General features: G+C 42.1%; 1 protein-coding gene across 4 annotated transcripts in view; it reads right to left on the bottom strand.

The window, feature by feature from the left end:
• kcnip3a (Kv channel interacting protein 3a, calsenilin) overlaps positions 1 to 15,863 on the bottom strand; it is a 298,418-nt gene that overhangs the window by 23,038 nt on the left and 259,517 nt on the right. For 3 of the 4 annotated variants that reach the window (XM_051919869.1, XM_028798235.2, XM_028798243.2), the window contains 3 exons: positions 4,755 to 4,879; positions 4,598 to 4,667; positions 3 to 73 (listed from right to left, as the gene is read on the bottom strand). In XM_051919869.1, the coding sequence (XP_051775829.1) occupies positions 3 to 73; positions 4,598 to 4,667; positions 4,755 to 4,879 (266 nt within the window). Of the gene's footprint in view, positions 1 to 2; positions 74 to 4,597; positions 4,668 to 4,754; positions 4,880 to 5,421; positions 6,693 to 15,863 lie in introns of those variants that run through there. The other variant, XM_051919878.1, reaches the window with a different exon arrangement.

Here is a 15,863-nt window from a genome sequence, read left to right as displayed (position 1 = left end):
ACCTCGAATCGGATTGATCCATTCCTGTCGATGTCAAATGCATTAAACAGAAAGTGTGCGTAGGTGGTTGCATCTGCAAAGAAAGACATATTTATTATTTGGATGGACTGTATCCTCTTTAAACCCTCACGTCCAACCCAGTAGACACTATGAATCTTTCTTTCTTTCTTTCTTTCTTTCTTTCTTTCTTTCTTTCGAAAAGAAAGAAAGAAAGAAAGATTTCTTTCTTTCTTTCTTTCAACCGTTCTGCTTCTTAGCATCTCCACCATATGTCACTTAGCCACAATACCCTCTGTCTCTTCCCAAACCTCCATCATTTGTAAAGTACTTCAGTCTAGGGCCAGATTACCAAATATACAGGCAAGAAGGTAATTGTGGACTACTTTCAGCATGAAGATGAAAGGAGAACTCCATCAATAAATGAGCTATACTGGAAAGATCCCATATAATGCGCTCAATGGCAAAACTATGTTTAGTAAAATCTTTTATGTTTTTGACCAGGGACATATCTGTAGGGATATGTTTTGTTCAAGGTAGTTCATCTGGTCTTTCATATACGTAAGAATAATAAAATACTGGACATTTTATATGAAGTGATCAGAAAAAAAAGAAAAATTGAAATTAATGATTAACAAATCACTTTGCAATTAGATGCCTGTTTTATTTATGATATATATTTAAATATTAATTAGCTAATTAATGCATTGATTGCTTAGTAAATAAAGTCAGCAATTGAATATCTGTGTAGGGATTTTTGTTTCTGCCCATGTTCACCACAGTTTTCCTCAGGATCTCCTGGTATAAATGTGTCAGAGAATGTGTGAGTGCACCATGATGTCCCCATTCATGGTTGTTTCATGCATTGAGCCCAGTTTTGCTAGAACAAGCTACAGTTCTCAGGATACTGTAATAAAAAAATGGACTCAAAAATGTTGGACTGATGGAATCAATTAATGGTCCCATTGGCTAAGTTGAAAAGACCTCCTACTTCTACTATAAATGAAAATTAAGACGACTTGAAATATTGTTTCCATGAAAAGGACATCTAGAAAAGTTTTCAGGACAACTAGTCAGGACAGGCGCCCTGCCCAGGGATTTGTTCCTGCCTTGTGCCCTGTGTTGGCTGGGATTGGTTCTAGCAGACCCTCGTGACACTGTGTTAGGATATAGCAGGTTGGATAATGGATGGATGGATGGATAGTCAGGACAGTTGCCTTTGTGGATGCTGGAGTGGCCATGTGTTGTTCTCAGTTAGTGATGATAACTTTTCTACCATATAAGTCTGTTTCTGGTCCTTAAGAGCCTGAACTACCACTAGGTTAGTATGTAACACCTGAACCCTCCAATTAGAACTCACGTTTTTTTTTTTGTTTTTTTTTTTTTACAGCACATTGCTAAAACAGTTGCAATGTAAATGGTCCACTTTTTTATAAATGCCTTTCTCACCATTATAATGAGCCATGGAATCTATGAGCATTAGCTTTCCACATATTCAGACTACAGTGGTTCACTAGACTGTTTGCTGCCTTTTTTTTAAAGACATACATCAGGGCTGTATTTCCTCTTCAGAAAGTGCTCCTTAAGGAGAGGCGTTAAAGCAGAGCTGTGGTTACTGGAGTACATTATATTAACCGTGGCTACTTTTGAACTCCCATTGTTTTCTGCTACACACTCCATGTTCAGTGGATTCAGAAGGTATTCAGACACCTTCATTTTTTGCACTTTATTGTGTTGTAGATTTAATTTTAAATTGACAAAATTGCCATTTTTGCCCAACAATCACCACTCAAAAGCCCATAATGACAAAGTAAAAACATGTTTTCAGAAAGGTTAGTAAATGTATTTGAAATCAAAAACTGTAATTTCTCATTAATATAAAGTATTCAGACCCTTTCTTTGGCACTCCATATTGTGCTCAGGTGCATTGTAATTAATTATCCTTGAGATGTGTCTAGAACTTGATTGGAGCCCAACTGTGAATAATTGCATCGAATTGACATCATTTAGAAAGACACAACTGTGTATATAAGGTCCAACAACTCACATAGCATGTTAGAACAAAGACCAAACTATGAAGTTCAGGGAACTGTCTGTAGACCTCCACGATAAAAATTGTGGTGTGGCATAATCAGGGTGAGGGTGTTAAAACCATTTCTAAAGCTTTGCGTGTTCCCAGGAGTGAAGTGGCTTCCACAACTGTGACATGAAAGACTTGAAATCAACTCTTCCTAGATTTGACTGTCCAACCAAACTGAGTAACTGGTCAAAAGGGCCTTGGTCAGGGAGATCACTATAACAGAACTTCAGAAATCCTCTGCTGTGATTGGAGAACCTGTTAGATGGATGGCTATCTCAGCAGCAGTTCATTGTCAGGTGTTTCAAGTTGTGGTCCACCAAGCTGGTACTGCCTGCTGCACCCAACAGAGACACGTGTGGGACACAAGTTCACGACACACAAGTTTTAGTTTTTTCTTTTTCTCTTGTGGGAAACGCCTTCCCCGTTCCCCACAAGTATAACACAGTCCCAGCACAAGCACAGCACAATACCATACTCTTCCTTCTCTTTATTCTTCTCCACCTTCACTCCTCAGGTCAAGCTTTGTTGCTCCTCCTCCCGACTCCCCGAGTAGTGGCTGCTGGCTCCTTTTATAACACACCCGGAAGTGCTCCAGGTGCTTGTTTACTCGTTTCCGGCAGCACTTCCGGGTGTGGCAGAAGAACTGCCCATAAGGGCTCAGCAGCTCCTGCTGCAGCACTCCCCGGCGGTGCCTGCGGATCCCAACAGGGCTGCACCACACTCCAACTCCCATGCAGCACTGCGGGAGTCCAAGGCACTGCTGCAACCCATGGGGGTTGCCATCTAGCGTCCCGGGGGAGGTAACGCTCTGGCCACACTTGTTCCCCTGGTTCTCCCAGTGTGGAAGTGTCCCAGCTGGGCAAGAGCCCCGGCCACTTGCTACATAGTATAGTGGGTAATTCCCACTTGGAGTTTGTCAAATGGCATTTAAAGGACATTGAGAACATAAGGATTCTCTTGTCTGAAGAGACAAAAATTGAACTCTTTGGGCACTGCTTATCTCCCTCCACATACCATCCCTAAGGTGAAGCATGGTGGTGGCAGCATCGTGCTGTGGAATACCCCACAGCAGCAGGGACAGGGAGACTTGTCATAATTGACAGAAGAATGAATGCAGACAAATACAGAGAGGTCCTTGAATAAAACCTGCTTCAGAGTTCACCAGTCTCAGACTGGGAACATGTTCATCTTTCAGCAATAACCTGAACCATACAGCCGAGACAACACTGAAGTGGCTTCAGGACAATTCTCAGACTGTTCTTTGGTGGCACAGCCAAAGCTCAAACTTAAACCCTATAAAATATGTGTGGAGAAACCAGAAGATAACCGCTACAGATGCTTCCCATCCAGTCATATGAGCTTGAGAGGATTTGCCAGGAAGAATGGAATAAACTGCCCAAGTCTTAGAGTTCAAAGCTCATATAAACTTAGCCAAGAAAACTTGAAGATTTAACTGATGCTCTAGGGCAGTGCTTCCCAAACTCAGTCCTGGGGCCCACTGTGGCTGCAGGTTTTTGTTCCAACCAGCTTCTGTTCTTAATTGGACTCCTGGGCTAATCAAGTGAACTGTTATTTCCCAAGTTCTGTATTTTGGGAACAATATAGAAATTAGAAAACTAAGTTTGGTAAAAAAAAAATATTAAAATGTACCAAGCGTTTATATGGGAATAATGTATTTTTTCTTTTTAACAATATTTTCATCTTGATTTTCATTCTACTTTTCCAGGTGTTCTAATTGTTTAATCCATTATTTACTCATTAGCGGGTCTGACACTAAAGTAGTTGCAGTCTTTGATTATTTAGTGTTGTTTGCCTGAGTGTCTGCTCTGCTTGTTTTTAATTGTCATTAATAAGATACAACAGGCAGAAAACTCCACAGAGAAAGTGCAAAATATAATGAAATCAACAAAAGAGAGTTAAACATTTAAATCTATAGCAAATTCAGAAATATTTCTAAATGTCTAATAAATGTAAAAATCATGCTGCTGTGCTTTTCTGAATGTACAATAAAAGAAAAAATATACCAGCTAACTAAATGAGATCAGTGTTATCCGGTGTTGTTACCTATTATGAATCTGGTTGGAACAAAAACCTGCAGCCACAGTGGGCCCTCAGGTCCGAGTTTGGGAAGCACTGCTCTAGGGGTTTTTACAAAATATCTAATTAAGGGTCTGAAAACTTGTGTGAATAAGAGTTTTCATTTTTTTTCATTTTTAGTAAATTTGTAAACCTTTCTCAAAACATGTTTTCACTTTGTCATTATGGGTTATTTAGTGCAGATTTATGGGCAAAAATTGCCAAATTTATTCATTTAAAATTAAATCTGGAACACTGAGCAGAAAGTGAAGGGGTTTGAATACTTTCTAAATCAACTATTTGCGACGTTTGGAGGTCTTCTTTCTCTTCTCATCATATGTTTTACTGCCAGTATTACCTGGAAACTAAATATGTATATATTTGCTGGGGCAAAATGGCTACATCATTGCCTTAACTTTCTCCAGTTTGTATGTGTACACTTACCTCCCTGTGGAAAAAACTGGGAATAAATGGTTTTGAACGTCTCCTCGTCCACAAGTCCACTAGGGCACTCCTGAGATATAAAAGAGGAAGTAGAGAAAATAACAGTATGAATCAGGTGGATGGGGTGCTTAGGATCTTCCCATAACCCTTCACTTACATTTTTGAAACCGCGATAGAGTGATTGAAGCTCTTTTTTTGTGAACTTGGTTTGTGCCTGCAACTGATCAAGGCCCTCTGGTTGGTGCCGCACAGTAGAAAGCTCCAGGTCACTGTCGCTGCTATCTATAGGAGATAGTGAACACAAAAATTTAGTTCTGGTGTGCTTTTAAGAGGCAAGAAAGGCATAGAAAGTACCAAAACAAAGAAACTGTTATAATCTGCTTTTGGCTTACAAACACAACCTGTAACTCCAGCACCATGTGCCTCAGGTACATTTGACCATACTGGATCCACTTATGTATTATAGGCACAGTATAAGATAAACTTTTGCTATTTATCTGTTACTAGATGGGTATTCTTTGTGATGCCACCCCATCCAGTGTTGCTTCCTGCAATGCACCCAGTACTGCCAGGTCCAATAAATGGAGGGATGCATAAATAGATGGATGGATGGATTGATGGATGGGTAGGTTGGCAACACATATCCAGTATTAAAAGTACTAACTTTAAGCAGCCACTATTAAGTGTTTCATGTTGGCTGTACCTTTTGTTGATGTGAAAATTACTGATGGAACGTTTCTTAGAAAATGAACATTAACCCCAAATTACACATATGTAAACAGGACTGCCTGGCAGATGCTAAAAATTTGAGTGGCTGCTCCTACCTTCATCTGTGAGGTCAATGAGCCCCAGAATGTGCAGGAGCTTCAGAAACATACACACCAGACATACGATTCCCACCGTCTGCAAGCCTTCTGACTCTGAGCCGCTTCTGCCTCTCATTGCCCTCTACCCTCCCTCTCCGTCCAGCGCTTAGATGAATTTTACAAAGGAAAAAGAGACTTGTCCCCCAGTACAGGAGAAATGACAAAGTGTGAAGCACTCCAGAATGATTCTAGCAGATGGCAGGAACTAACTGATATGCCCAAAATCAGCCCTTACACTCCATCGTTCTCTCTCTCTGTTGAGTAAGAGAGGCAGCAACATGTTTAAACAAGCAAGTGAACTAGTGACAAGAGATCAAGAATAATTCTCTCTCTGACTCTCTCTCTCTCCCCGTTACTCTTGCTCCCCCCTTCCCCTCCGCCTTCTGCTTCTCCACTGGCTGGCAAGCCTTGAGGATGAAAAGCCATCTTACTGTGAGCAAAGGCTCCCCAGGAGTTTATAAACACCTCCAGCCAGTCTCTTTCCTAGTCATTGTTGGCAGAAGGCAGTTTTTCTTTTTTATCTCCTTTCATATTTCATAGTTTACCAGTCTGACCCCCAAAAACCACGCCTATTCAATTTTAGCCACCATTCCCAGCTAGTATCACACTTCCACCACATTCATACTTGACATCCCTTTAAAACACTGGTCAGATCATACATGGGGATCTTTTGTTGAAATTACTCTACCAATATTAAACACAAAGAATAACTCAAAAATCTTTTCATAGTGCAAGTTATTCTTAATTTTCTGTACAAATTTTTGTACAAGTAATTTTTGTAGAGAGGTTTAATTTACAGTCTAAATAAAAAAAGCACTAATGTCAAAATGAGAAAGAAATACTGGAGTTTGCTATTGAAAGTGTGGGGCATGCACACAGACAGCACATATTGTAATGTCTGCTCTGAACAGCTGTAATGTGTGGGGGCAGTAAGGAGTACTTGGGTCTCTAGTCTCAGGGCATAATAATAATAAATAATGTCTCTTCAGAACAAAATGTTTTAAGTGAGTAAGTGCAAGCAAAGAGGAATTAAAATAGTTTCTCAGGATACACATGCATTTATCCGATTACAATTGAGGTTCTAATTGGAAACAAATGGGAAAAGAGCGTGACAGCAGAATTCACTGTATATTGTGCATACATCCAAAGGACTCGCAAACACTTGAGAAGAGTTACTTGGTATGTCTGTTCCATCATGAGTAAATCCCACATAAGTTGGTTGTAATAATAGCAATGAAGCTAATAAAAGTTTATATTAACTGCATATTCCTAGCATTCTGCTACCCCTCTGAAGACCATAATATAAAAGAGTTCAAGTTAATAAATTACCAAAATCATCGGCAGTATAAGCCAGATGTCTTTCTCAAGGTTTTCATACTGTTTATTGCAAAGTCATTTCTGTATATAATATACTGTAACTGTATGTAAGCTCTATAAAATAAATCACTCACGGAATATTGTTGTGTGTATTATACTGTAAGTGCCTCCATAAGAATAATTACATTATGTAACAACAAGAAACTTGTTACATCTGGTAAGGTGATCCTATTCATTCACTCCCTTTCCTGGGTTGAGAATTTCAAGCAAGATTTTACAATTATTTTTGGCTGGCACCTTTTTCCAAGTCAATTTACACAATCTCAGATTGAGGTGGTGATTGAACCAGAAGCATTGTTGTTTAAAGTCTAGTGCCATTGACACTACACTACACTACACTGCTGCATAACAATCTCCTTTGCAAAAATGAAATGCAGTTGCACCATAGCTATATTGTAATTCAATTATTTCCCTCTATTATTCTGTATATGTGTATTAGTTCCTTTATATACTGAATATAATACTACCTTCTATATGAAACTGAAATTATTTTATTGTCTTCTCTGGTTGTACTTTTTCATAAGATACCATGACACGCTCAAACATGCTAAATCCAATTCAGGGTCATAGGTGGTTGGACAATTATCTGGCAGAGCTGGGTGGAAGGAAACAACTAGCACTGGGCAAGATGATAGTCTATTGCAAGACCAAGTCATGCACACGGCCACTCTCATTTTCACACAAGGTTAGTTTAGTGCATGTGTTAAGGATATGGGAGCAAAAACGAAATACCTCAAGAAAACAAAGGACTCACAATAGGAAATAATAGGATACAAAACCCAGAACAATGGATCCATGAGGCATCAACTGCTATTCATTTTACACACTGTAAATATATTGCCACTTCAATGTTACCTTTAAATTGAATTATTTCACCAATGTATTACTTTTTTAATTAGGTTCATACATTGGTTTTTATACATTGCACAGTAAACTCTTTGATAGTACATTGGACTTGTTTTGTTTCTGTATTATTACTGAATAGTTGTATTATACCCTATTATAATGCTGTAAATATTATCCCCTTAGCTATTACAATGTGATTGATGTATTTGCTTGTATGTTACTGAGACTGTAATTATTCAATTTCTGTATTACATTATACATGTCATCCACTTTTATATTACATTATAGTTGATTCATTTATATGTTTATATATATATAGTGAGGGACATATCCTGGCCGGGACACCTCCGTAATGAAAGGACTTGGGGAACAGAGTGTGCTCAAGGCATTATCTCCCCCGGAGGACTAGATGGCAGGCCCCCTGGGTTGCAGCAGTGCCTGGGGTTCCCACAGGGCTCCATGGGAGTTGGAGTTTGGTATAGCCCTTTTGGGTTCTGTGGGAGCCACCATGGGGTGCTGCAGAGCCGTACTTTGCCAGGCTTCTGTACTCCAGGTACACAATAAAAGGAGTTTAGCCTGTCTTCATTCTGGGAGCCAGAGTGGGGAGGAAGAGTGGTGGCAGAAGGAGACAGAGAAGGAAAGAAAGAAGAGAAAGAAAGTGCTTTATTGACGTTAGTTGTGTATTTGTACTGTGATGTGCAGCTGGGGAACGAAGTAAAGGGTTTCCCAAAGCGGAAAGCAAAGCCTGTGTGTTCCTAGTCTTGTGCCAGGTGTATGCTTGTGTCGAGTTATGGGAACTAGTGTGCCTCAATGGTTGCCACATTTGGTGTAGTCAGCATAATTCCTGGCCGTCTGCAAGGTAAGCGACCTGTTTAAAAAAAAAAAATTTGTGGCAACCTTACGCAGAAGCACATGCAAATTCAGCTCTGCAGCTCACTGAAGCACCACTTCAGTCCATGATGGGAAGGAAAGGGAAGAGGCAGTACAGAAAGACATTGAGGAGCAGGATGCGCGCCGTCATTATCTGCAAGGGAGTTGTCGCAGGGAGTGACATTGCTGCCTGGGAGAAGTGAACCTCTGGAGAGAAGGGTCCATACAGTGGCATGCTAGACTTATGGACAAACTGTTCTACGAGTGTTTTTCTCGTGTCCCTTACCTCTCAGATAGGTAATTCCCAGATGCCCCTACCTGGGTGATATATGTCCCTGAGAGTGACAACAGCGGTGTGGACCTGGAGCAGTTAAGCAACAAGGACCTTGCCCCACTGTTTTCGTAAGAGTCCTATGAGGCCAGCCCCAGAGGAGTATGGGAAAACCGAAGTAAAAGGAGGCTATCGCTCTGCCTCCAACACAGTCAGATGGACCAAATCCCACAAAGGGAAGAGGAGACGGTGAGTGGTCGAGCTGCACTCCCCACAAGTAAGGGCTTGGAGGGCGTGTGCCAGGATTCCTCTATTAAATGGGAGGAGGCAGGACTGGTGAATGGCCACCCCTAGCCCTTAGGTCACCCAGGTGAGCCTACACAGGAGACACGCAGGCATTATGGCTCACGTTCAGCAGGCACAGACGAGCGAAGCCTGAGTCCACTGCTGACTGACACATTTAATGGTGTGTTGGCCATACAGGAGCTGGAAAGGGTACTCCATCCCATATTGTCTCTGTTACAGATCATTAAGAGCCTTAAGACAATAATAGAGTGACTGGAGACAATGGCTGAGGCGCTCCTAAAGCGAGCCAAAGAATATCTACAGCGACTTGACATCAAAATCCCAGTTAACGTAAATTCAGCGGTACAGGTAAGCGTATCCTGTATTGTACAAAATACTGAAACTCTGAGTGTATTGTCCTCGAATGTGATGTCTGAAAGGAGACAAGTAGCCGGAAGTCCGATGGTGGACCTAGGAATGGTTGGGGAGGATGAGACAGAGCGGCTTACTCAGCCACTCACCAAATCAGTGCTGATCCTGCACAAGTCTAAACGGGTGCAGGCAGTGTGGCTTCTCTCTTCATGCCATAGAGAGACCCAGAATGTCCCAGCGCACCAGAGAAGGAAGGAGAACTACAAGAGAAAGACGGGGTCTCCAAACTGTGCAGCACATACAGTGGTTGACCTCTCTCTAAGGGTGTGGAGAGATGAACCAACCTTGGCTGAACATGAGGTGGAGCAGTGTGACAGATAGCTGGGCCCCTTCCCGGCCAGTAGGCCATCATAAAGGAAGGACCGGGGGAGCAGATGTGCACAGGACACTGCCTCACCCAGGATGCTAGATGGCAGCTTCCCTGCAGCATGACGGTGTTCCAGATTCCCATAGGGCACCATGGGATCTGGAGTTCAGCTTCACAGCCCTGCTGGATACCGTAGGTGACGCCAGGAGATGCTGCAGGTAGACCTGGGGGTCTCTACTTTCTACATAGCCCGGAAGTGTGCCAAAGTCACGGGGATGGAAGTCCCGAAGTACTTCTGGGCTGAAGAAAATGTAGGTTCTCTATCTGACCCGGATGTGCTGGCAAGTCACAGGGACGGAAGGACAGAAACACTTCCTGATCAAGGACTATATATAGGACTGCTGTAAACCCAGCAAGTGAGTGGGGAGGCGTAGGACAGAGCTTGCTGGGAGGTATGGAGGAGAGAATATTTGATTATTATTGTAGTATTGTGTATTCACTTGCCTGTTAATTGTGGTGGAGGTGCTTAAAGGCACTAATAGAGGAAGAAGGAATTAAAAGATCTTCCTGTTGCTTTTAACCTGTGTCCAGGGCATCTGTTTGTTGGGTTTGAAGGGGCAACAGCGACCCCTATCATCTTACACCCCCTAGAAAGCATCTCAGTTGTACTCTTTTCAAACTGTCAGTGACAAGAATTAAAATATTTTATAACCCTAACATTGTTAAATAACAGGTTATGGTGCAGTTTATTGTGTGATCCTTATCGCTACTCTCCTTCAGAATATTCTCATCCTTGGGGCTTATTTTTTGATTTGCACTCTTCTCCTAGGTGTGTACAGACATTGTCTTCCTGTGTATTTTCTGCTTCTATTGTTCAGGATTGACATAAGGGTGTGTGTGTGTACAGAATGGAATAAAACATCCATCCATCCATTTTCCAACCCGCTGAATCCGAACACAGGGTCACGGGGGTCTGCTGGAGCCAATCCCAGCCAACACAGGGCACATGGCAGGAACCAATCCCGGGCAGGGTGCCAACCCACCACAGGACACACACAAACACGCCCACACACCAAGCACACACTAGGGCCAATTTGGAATCGCCAATCCACCTAACCAGCATGTCTTTGGACTGTGGGAGGAAACCGGAGTGCCCGGAGGAAACCCACGCAGACACGAGGAGAACATGCAAACTCCACGCAGGGAGGGCCCGGGAAGCGAACCCGGGTTGCCAGGTCTCCCAACTGTGAGGCAGCAGCGCTACCCACTGCGCCACCGTGCTGCCCGGAATAAAACATTTTTTGCATAATACAATGTAAACATTCTATTCCTTTCAGCATTATACTGTATAATACATACATTGCACTTATCAGTACTATATTTCAGTTAAATAATGAAATGTGTTCAGATGCAAGAGACTGGATTTGATTCAATTTAGTTTTGTTTATAGGGAACAGGCTCAGAGTAATGTAACAAGTCTACAGGTACATAAGCAAAGTATAAACTTTACAAATTACATAAAGCCCACATATAAAAATATATATTCATTTACAAACACAGTAGAACAAAACATTTTTAAACTGATTAACAAAAGTATCTTAAAAAAATAAGTCCATTACTATTATCATTGTGATGAGGCCAATTGAGAAAAGAAAAGAGGAGAACAAAACTCCAGTCTATAGTTTACCTGGAGAGGGCTGGATCCGCTCTTGGTTTTAAGTTGGACACAATCACATTTCGAAAGACCTAAGGCAATTGCCAACTAACCCCTCCTGGTCATCCTACAGTATTATATAACTTTTTGCTATACCATTTAATAGGACAAAATCCTTTAATGCTTGAATTCATCCTTGGGTTGCAATACTCTCTCGTATCTTTCCCATGGGCACAAAAAGTGCTTGGAAGTAGAGCAATGGCACTAAGTGCCACAGTAGGATACCAAGAAGATAAATCAAGCAAAGAAGCATCAGTAACAGTTTATAAATATATGAATATTTTATTTGTGTGTAATTGACTAAAACATAGAGGCACAATAAGAAGAGCTAATCAGCTGGTGTAATCAGGATATGCTAAGCCAAAGTAGTGAGTCTTCAGTCTGGATTTAAATGCTGTGACTGAAGAGACATCTTTTAAACAAACAGGAAGATTACTCCTCATTTCTGGGGCCCTGTACCTAACAGCTTGACCTCCTACTGTTGTTTTATTAATCTTTGGAATAACTTGTAGATCAGCATCTTGAATATTTACAGTGCATCTGGAAAGTATTCACAGCACATCACTTTTTCCACATTTTGTTATGTTACAGCCTTATTCCAAAATGGATTAAATTCATTTTTTTCCTCAGAATTCTACACACAACACCCCATAATGACAACATGAAAAACGTTTACTTGAGGTTTTTGCAAATTTATTAAAAATAAAAAAATTGAGAAAGCACATGTACATAAGTATTCACAGTCTTTGCCATGAAGCTCAAAGTTGAGCTCAGGTGCATCCTGTTTCCCCTGATCATCCTTGAGATGTTTCTGCAGCTTAATTGGAGTTCCCAGTGATAAATTCAGTTGATTGGACATGATTTGGAAAGGCACACACCTGTCTATATAAGGTCCCACAGTTGACACTTCATGTCAGAGCACAAACCAAGCATGAAGTCAAAGGAATTGTCTGTAGACCTCCAAGACAGGATTGTCTCGAGGCACAAATCTGGGGAAGGTTACAGAAAAATTTCTGCTGCTTTGAAGGTCCCAATGAGCACAGTGGCCTCCATCATCCGTAAGTGGAAGAAGTTCGAAACCACCAGGACTCTTCCTAGAGCTGGCCGGCCATCTAAACTGAGCGATCAGGGGAGAAGGGCCTTAGTCAGGGAGGTGACCAATAACCCGATGGTCACTCTATCAGAGCTCCAGAGGTCCTCTGTGGAGAGAGGAGAACCTTCCAGAAGGACAACCATCTCTGCAGCCATCCACCAATCAGGCCTGTATGGTAGAGTGGCCAGGCGGAAGCCACTCCTTAGTAAAAGGCACATGGCAGCCCACCTGGAGTTTGCCAAAAGGCACCTGAAGCACTCTCAAACCATGAGAAACAAAATTCTCTGGTCTGATGAGACAAAGATTGAACTCTTTGGTGTGAATGCCAGGCGTCACATTTGGGGGAAACCTGGCACCATCCCTACAATGAAGTATGGTGGTGGCAGCGTCATGCTGTGGGGATGTTTTTCAGTGGCAGGAATCTTGACTGGGAGACTAGTCAAGATAAAGGGAAGGATGACTACAGCAATGTACAGAGACATCCTGGACGAAAACCTGCTCCAGAGCGCTCTTGACCTCAGACTGGAGTGATGGTTCATCTTTCAGCAGGACAACGACCCTAAGGACACAGCCAAGATATCAAAGGAGTTGCTTCAGGACAACTCTGTGAATGTCCTTGAGTGGCCCAGACTTGAATCCGATTGAACATCTCTGGAGAAATCTTAAAATGGCTGTGCACCTACGCTTCCCATTCAACCTGATGGAGCTTGAGAGGTGCTGCAAAGAGGAATGGGCGAAACTGGCCAAGGATAGGTGTGCCAAGCTTGTGGCATCATATTCAAAAAGACTTGAGGCTGTAATTGCTGCCAAAGGGGCATCGACAAAGTATTGAGCAAAGGCTGTGAATACTTATGTACATGTGATTTCTCAGTTTTTTTATTTTTAATAAATTTCCAAAAATATCGGTAAACCTTTTTCACGTTGTGATTATGGGGTGTTGTGTGTAGAATTCTGAGGAAAAAAATGAATTTAATCCATTTTGGAATAAGGCTGTAACATAACAAAATGTGGAAAAAGTGATGCGCTGTGAATACTTTCTGGATGCACTGTATGTATAAGTTCAAATAAGTAGGGGCTAGGCCAGGGATGTAAAACTCATATCACAGAGGTCTGCGCAGTGGCTTTAAGTTTTTGTTCTATCAACTTTCTTATGTAGTAACCAGTTACTGTTGGTAACTGGACAGACTTCCTTTACTTTCATTTTAATTGACTTTCTTTTTAAGATTCAGACCCTTTAATTATTCATTTTCCTTAACCAGCAGCCAAACAATAATGAGATGTAAAGTAAGCCAACAGATGACCAGGTAACTCGGGGGTCTCAAACTCTGTTCCTGGAGGGCTGCCATTTTTGCTTTAACCTGTTCTTTTTTTAATCAAATGGTATTTCTTACTGTTAAAGTATCCAGTTATTTAATTGTATAGCTTGTTAGTGCTCTCATATGACACACGCGACTCTTCCAACACTGATTCTCTTTTGCCTGAAATCCAAATGTTTTATGAACCAAAGCAGATTGATATTTCTGAGACCTTAACTTTCTTCTTTTAAAATGTTATTGAAAAAGATCATGTATTTATGAATGCATAGGTGGAAATGGTATCAAGTCATCTGATGGCAATCTTATCATTTCATGATTGTTTGATTGCTGGTTAAGGAAAAAAGAAACAAGGATTTTCAGTTTAAAAAGCAAGTAAGTTTAATGTTAAAGCAAAAAATATATATTTTCAAATAAATGGCACTATTTATTAAATTTATTAATTAAGAAAGTCACTGAAATAAAAATCTGTTGCCACTGTGGCCCATCAGGATTTAACTTTGTCACCCCTGACCCTACACATTTAAGGCTTAATGTACGTATGAAGAAGGATTTTAAAATCAGCTCTAAACTTAATTGGAAGCCAGTGTAACAACTTAACAGCAGTTGTGTGCTTGTGCTTTCTATACATAATAAAGATTCTTACAGCAGCTTTTTGAATTAACTGAAGGCTGCATGTAGAACAATTTGAACATCATGTGAAAACTGCATTGCAGATCTCAGTTGATCTAGAAATTGATGTTTAGTTGTCTTCCATGTGTAGAAGCTGTCCTTATTTTCTAATATTTTAAGATGGAAAAAAACAAGTTTTCAATAGTAGACATCTGGAATTAATGTTGATTCAGTAAAACTAATGTTTAGACATACTGAGTTAAAACAAGAAAGAATATTGTTACGGCCTGTATCATAATAACATGTAGTTTTTTTTCTGTATTCAAAGTGGAGTGACCACGAGGGGGCGACCGCCCTGGTTGCTTTGGGGACCACGGGTAGAGAGCTTTGAAGCTTAGCCCTGTAGGGGCCCATGGTCACCGCCAGGGGGCGCCCTGATGCCTACAGAGCCCTGGACCTCAGCACTTCCGCCACACCCAGAAGTGTTGGGGGGAAGAGGATCAGGGACACCCGGAGTGCTTCCGGGTACGCAGCCGGCACTTCCGCCACACTGTGGAGTGCCGGTGGAAGATTGTCAGGAGGCACCTGGAGCACACCCGGGTTGCTATAAAAGGGGCCGCCTCCCTCCATTTGATGGCTGGAGTCGGGTGAGGAGCAGGACAGAGCTTGGTGGAGAGGAGTGGAGGCGGTAAAGAAGGCAGAGTGAAAGAGGCCTGGACTTTGGGGAGTCTTAGGGGTTTGTGGTGCACTTATTCCTATAAATAGTAGTGATAATAAATGTGTGGTGGTGCTTAAACATGTTACCTGTCTGTGTACGGGGCTCGTTCCATACTATGCTGTGAGTCTGTATTCTTGTATTTTATTGTTCTGCTGTGTGAAGGACAGCCGGGTCCCATGCCCGGCAGGGACGCCCCTACTGCATCTGTTCCGGGGGAGCTACCATGGACAGCTCAATACCTCCCCCGGGATGCTTGGTGGCAGCCTCCCTGGCAGACAATGATTCCCCAACCTGGCGCATGGCTCCATGTGAGATGGAGTCCTCCACAGCCTGGCTGGGGGCTCGGATGGCCGCCAGGGGGAGTTGCATGGAGTCTGCAGCCCGGCTGGTCAAATCTTCAGCCCCACCCAGAAATGCAATTAGGGCCAGGTGATCAAGCACCTGGAATGCTTCAGGGTGGGGAAAAAAAAAGGCCAGCCACCACCACTCGGGAGAGCCAGAGTCGGGAGGAGGAGGACTAAGCCTGAGGAGGAGTGGTGGTGCCAGAAGGATTGTTATAGTT

Source organism: Erpetoichthys calabaricus, chromosome 1, assembly GCF_900747795.2.
Source record: "Erpetoichthys calabaricus chromosome 1, fErpCal1.3, whole genome shotgun sequence".
Lineage (NCBI taxonomy): Eukaryota > Metazoa > Chordata > Cladistia > Polypteriformes > Polypteridae > Erpetoichthys > Erpetoichthys calabaricus.
Note: the sequence above shows the minus strand (reverse complement) of the source record. Positions and strands in the feature narration are given on the sequence as shown.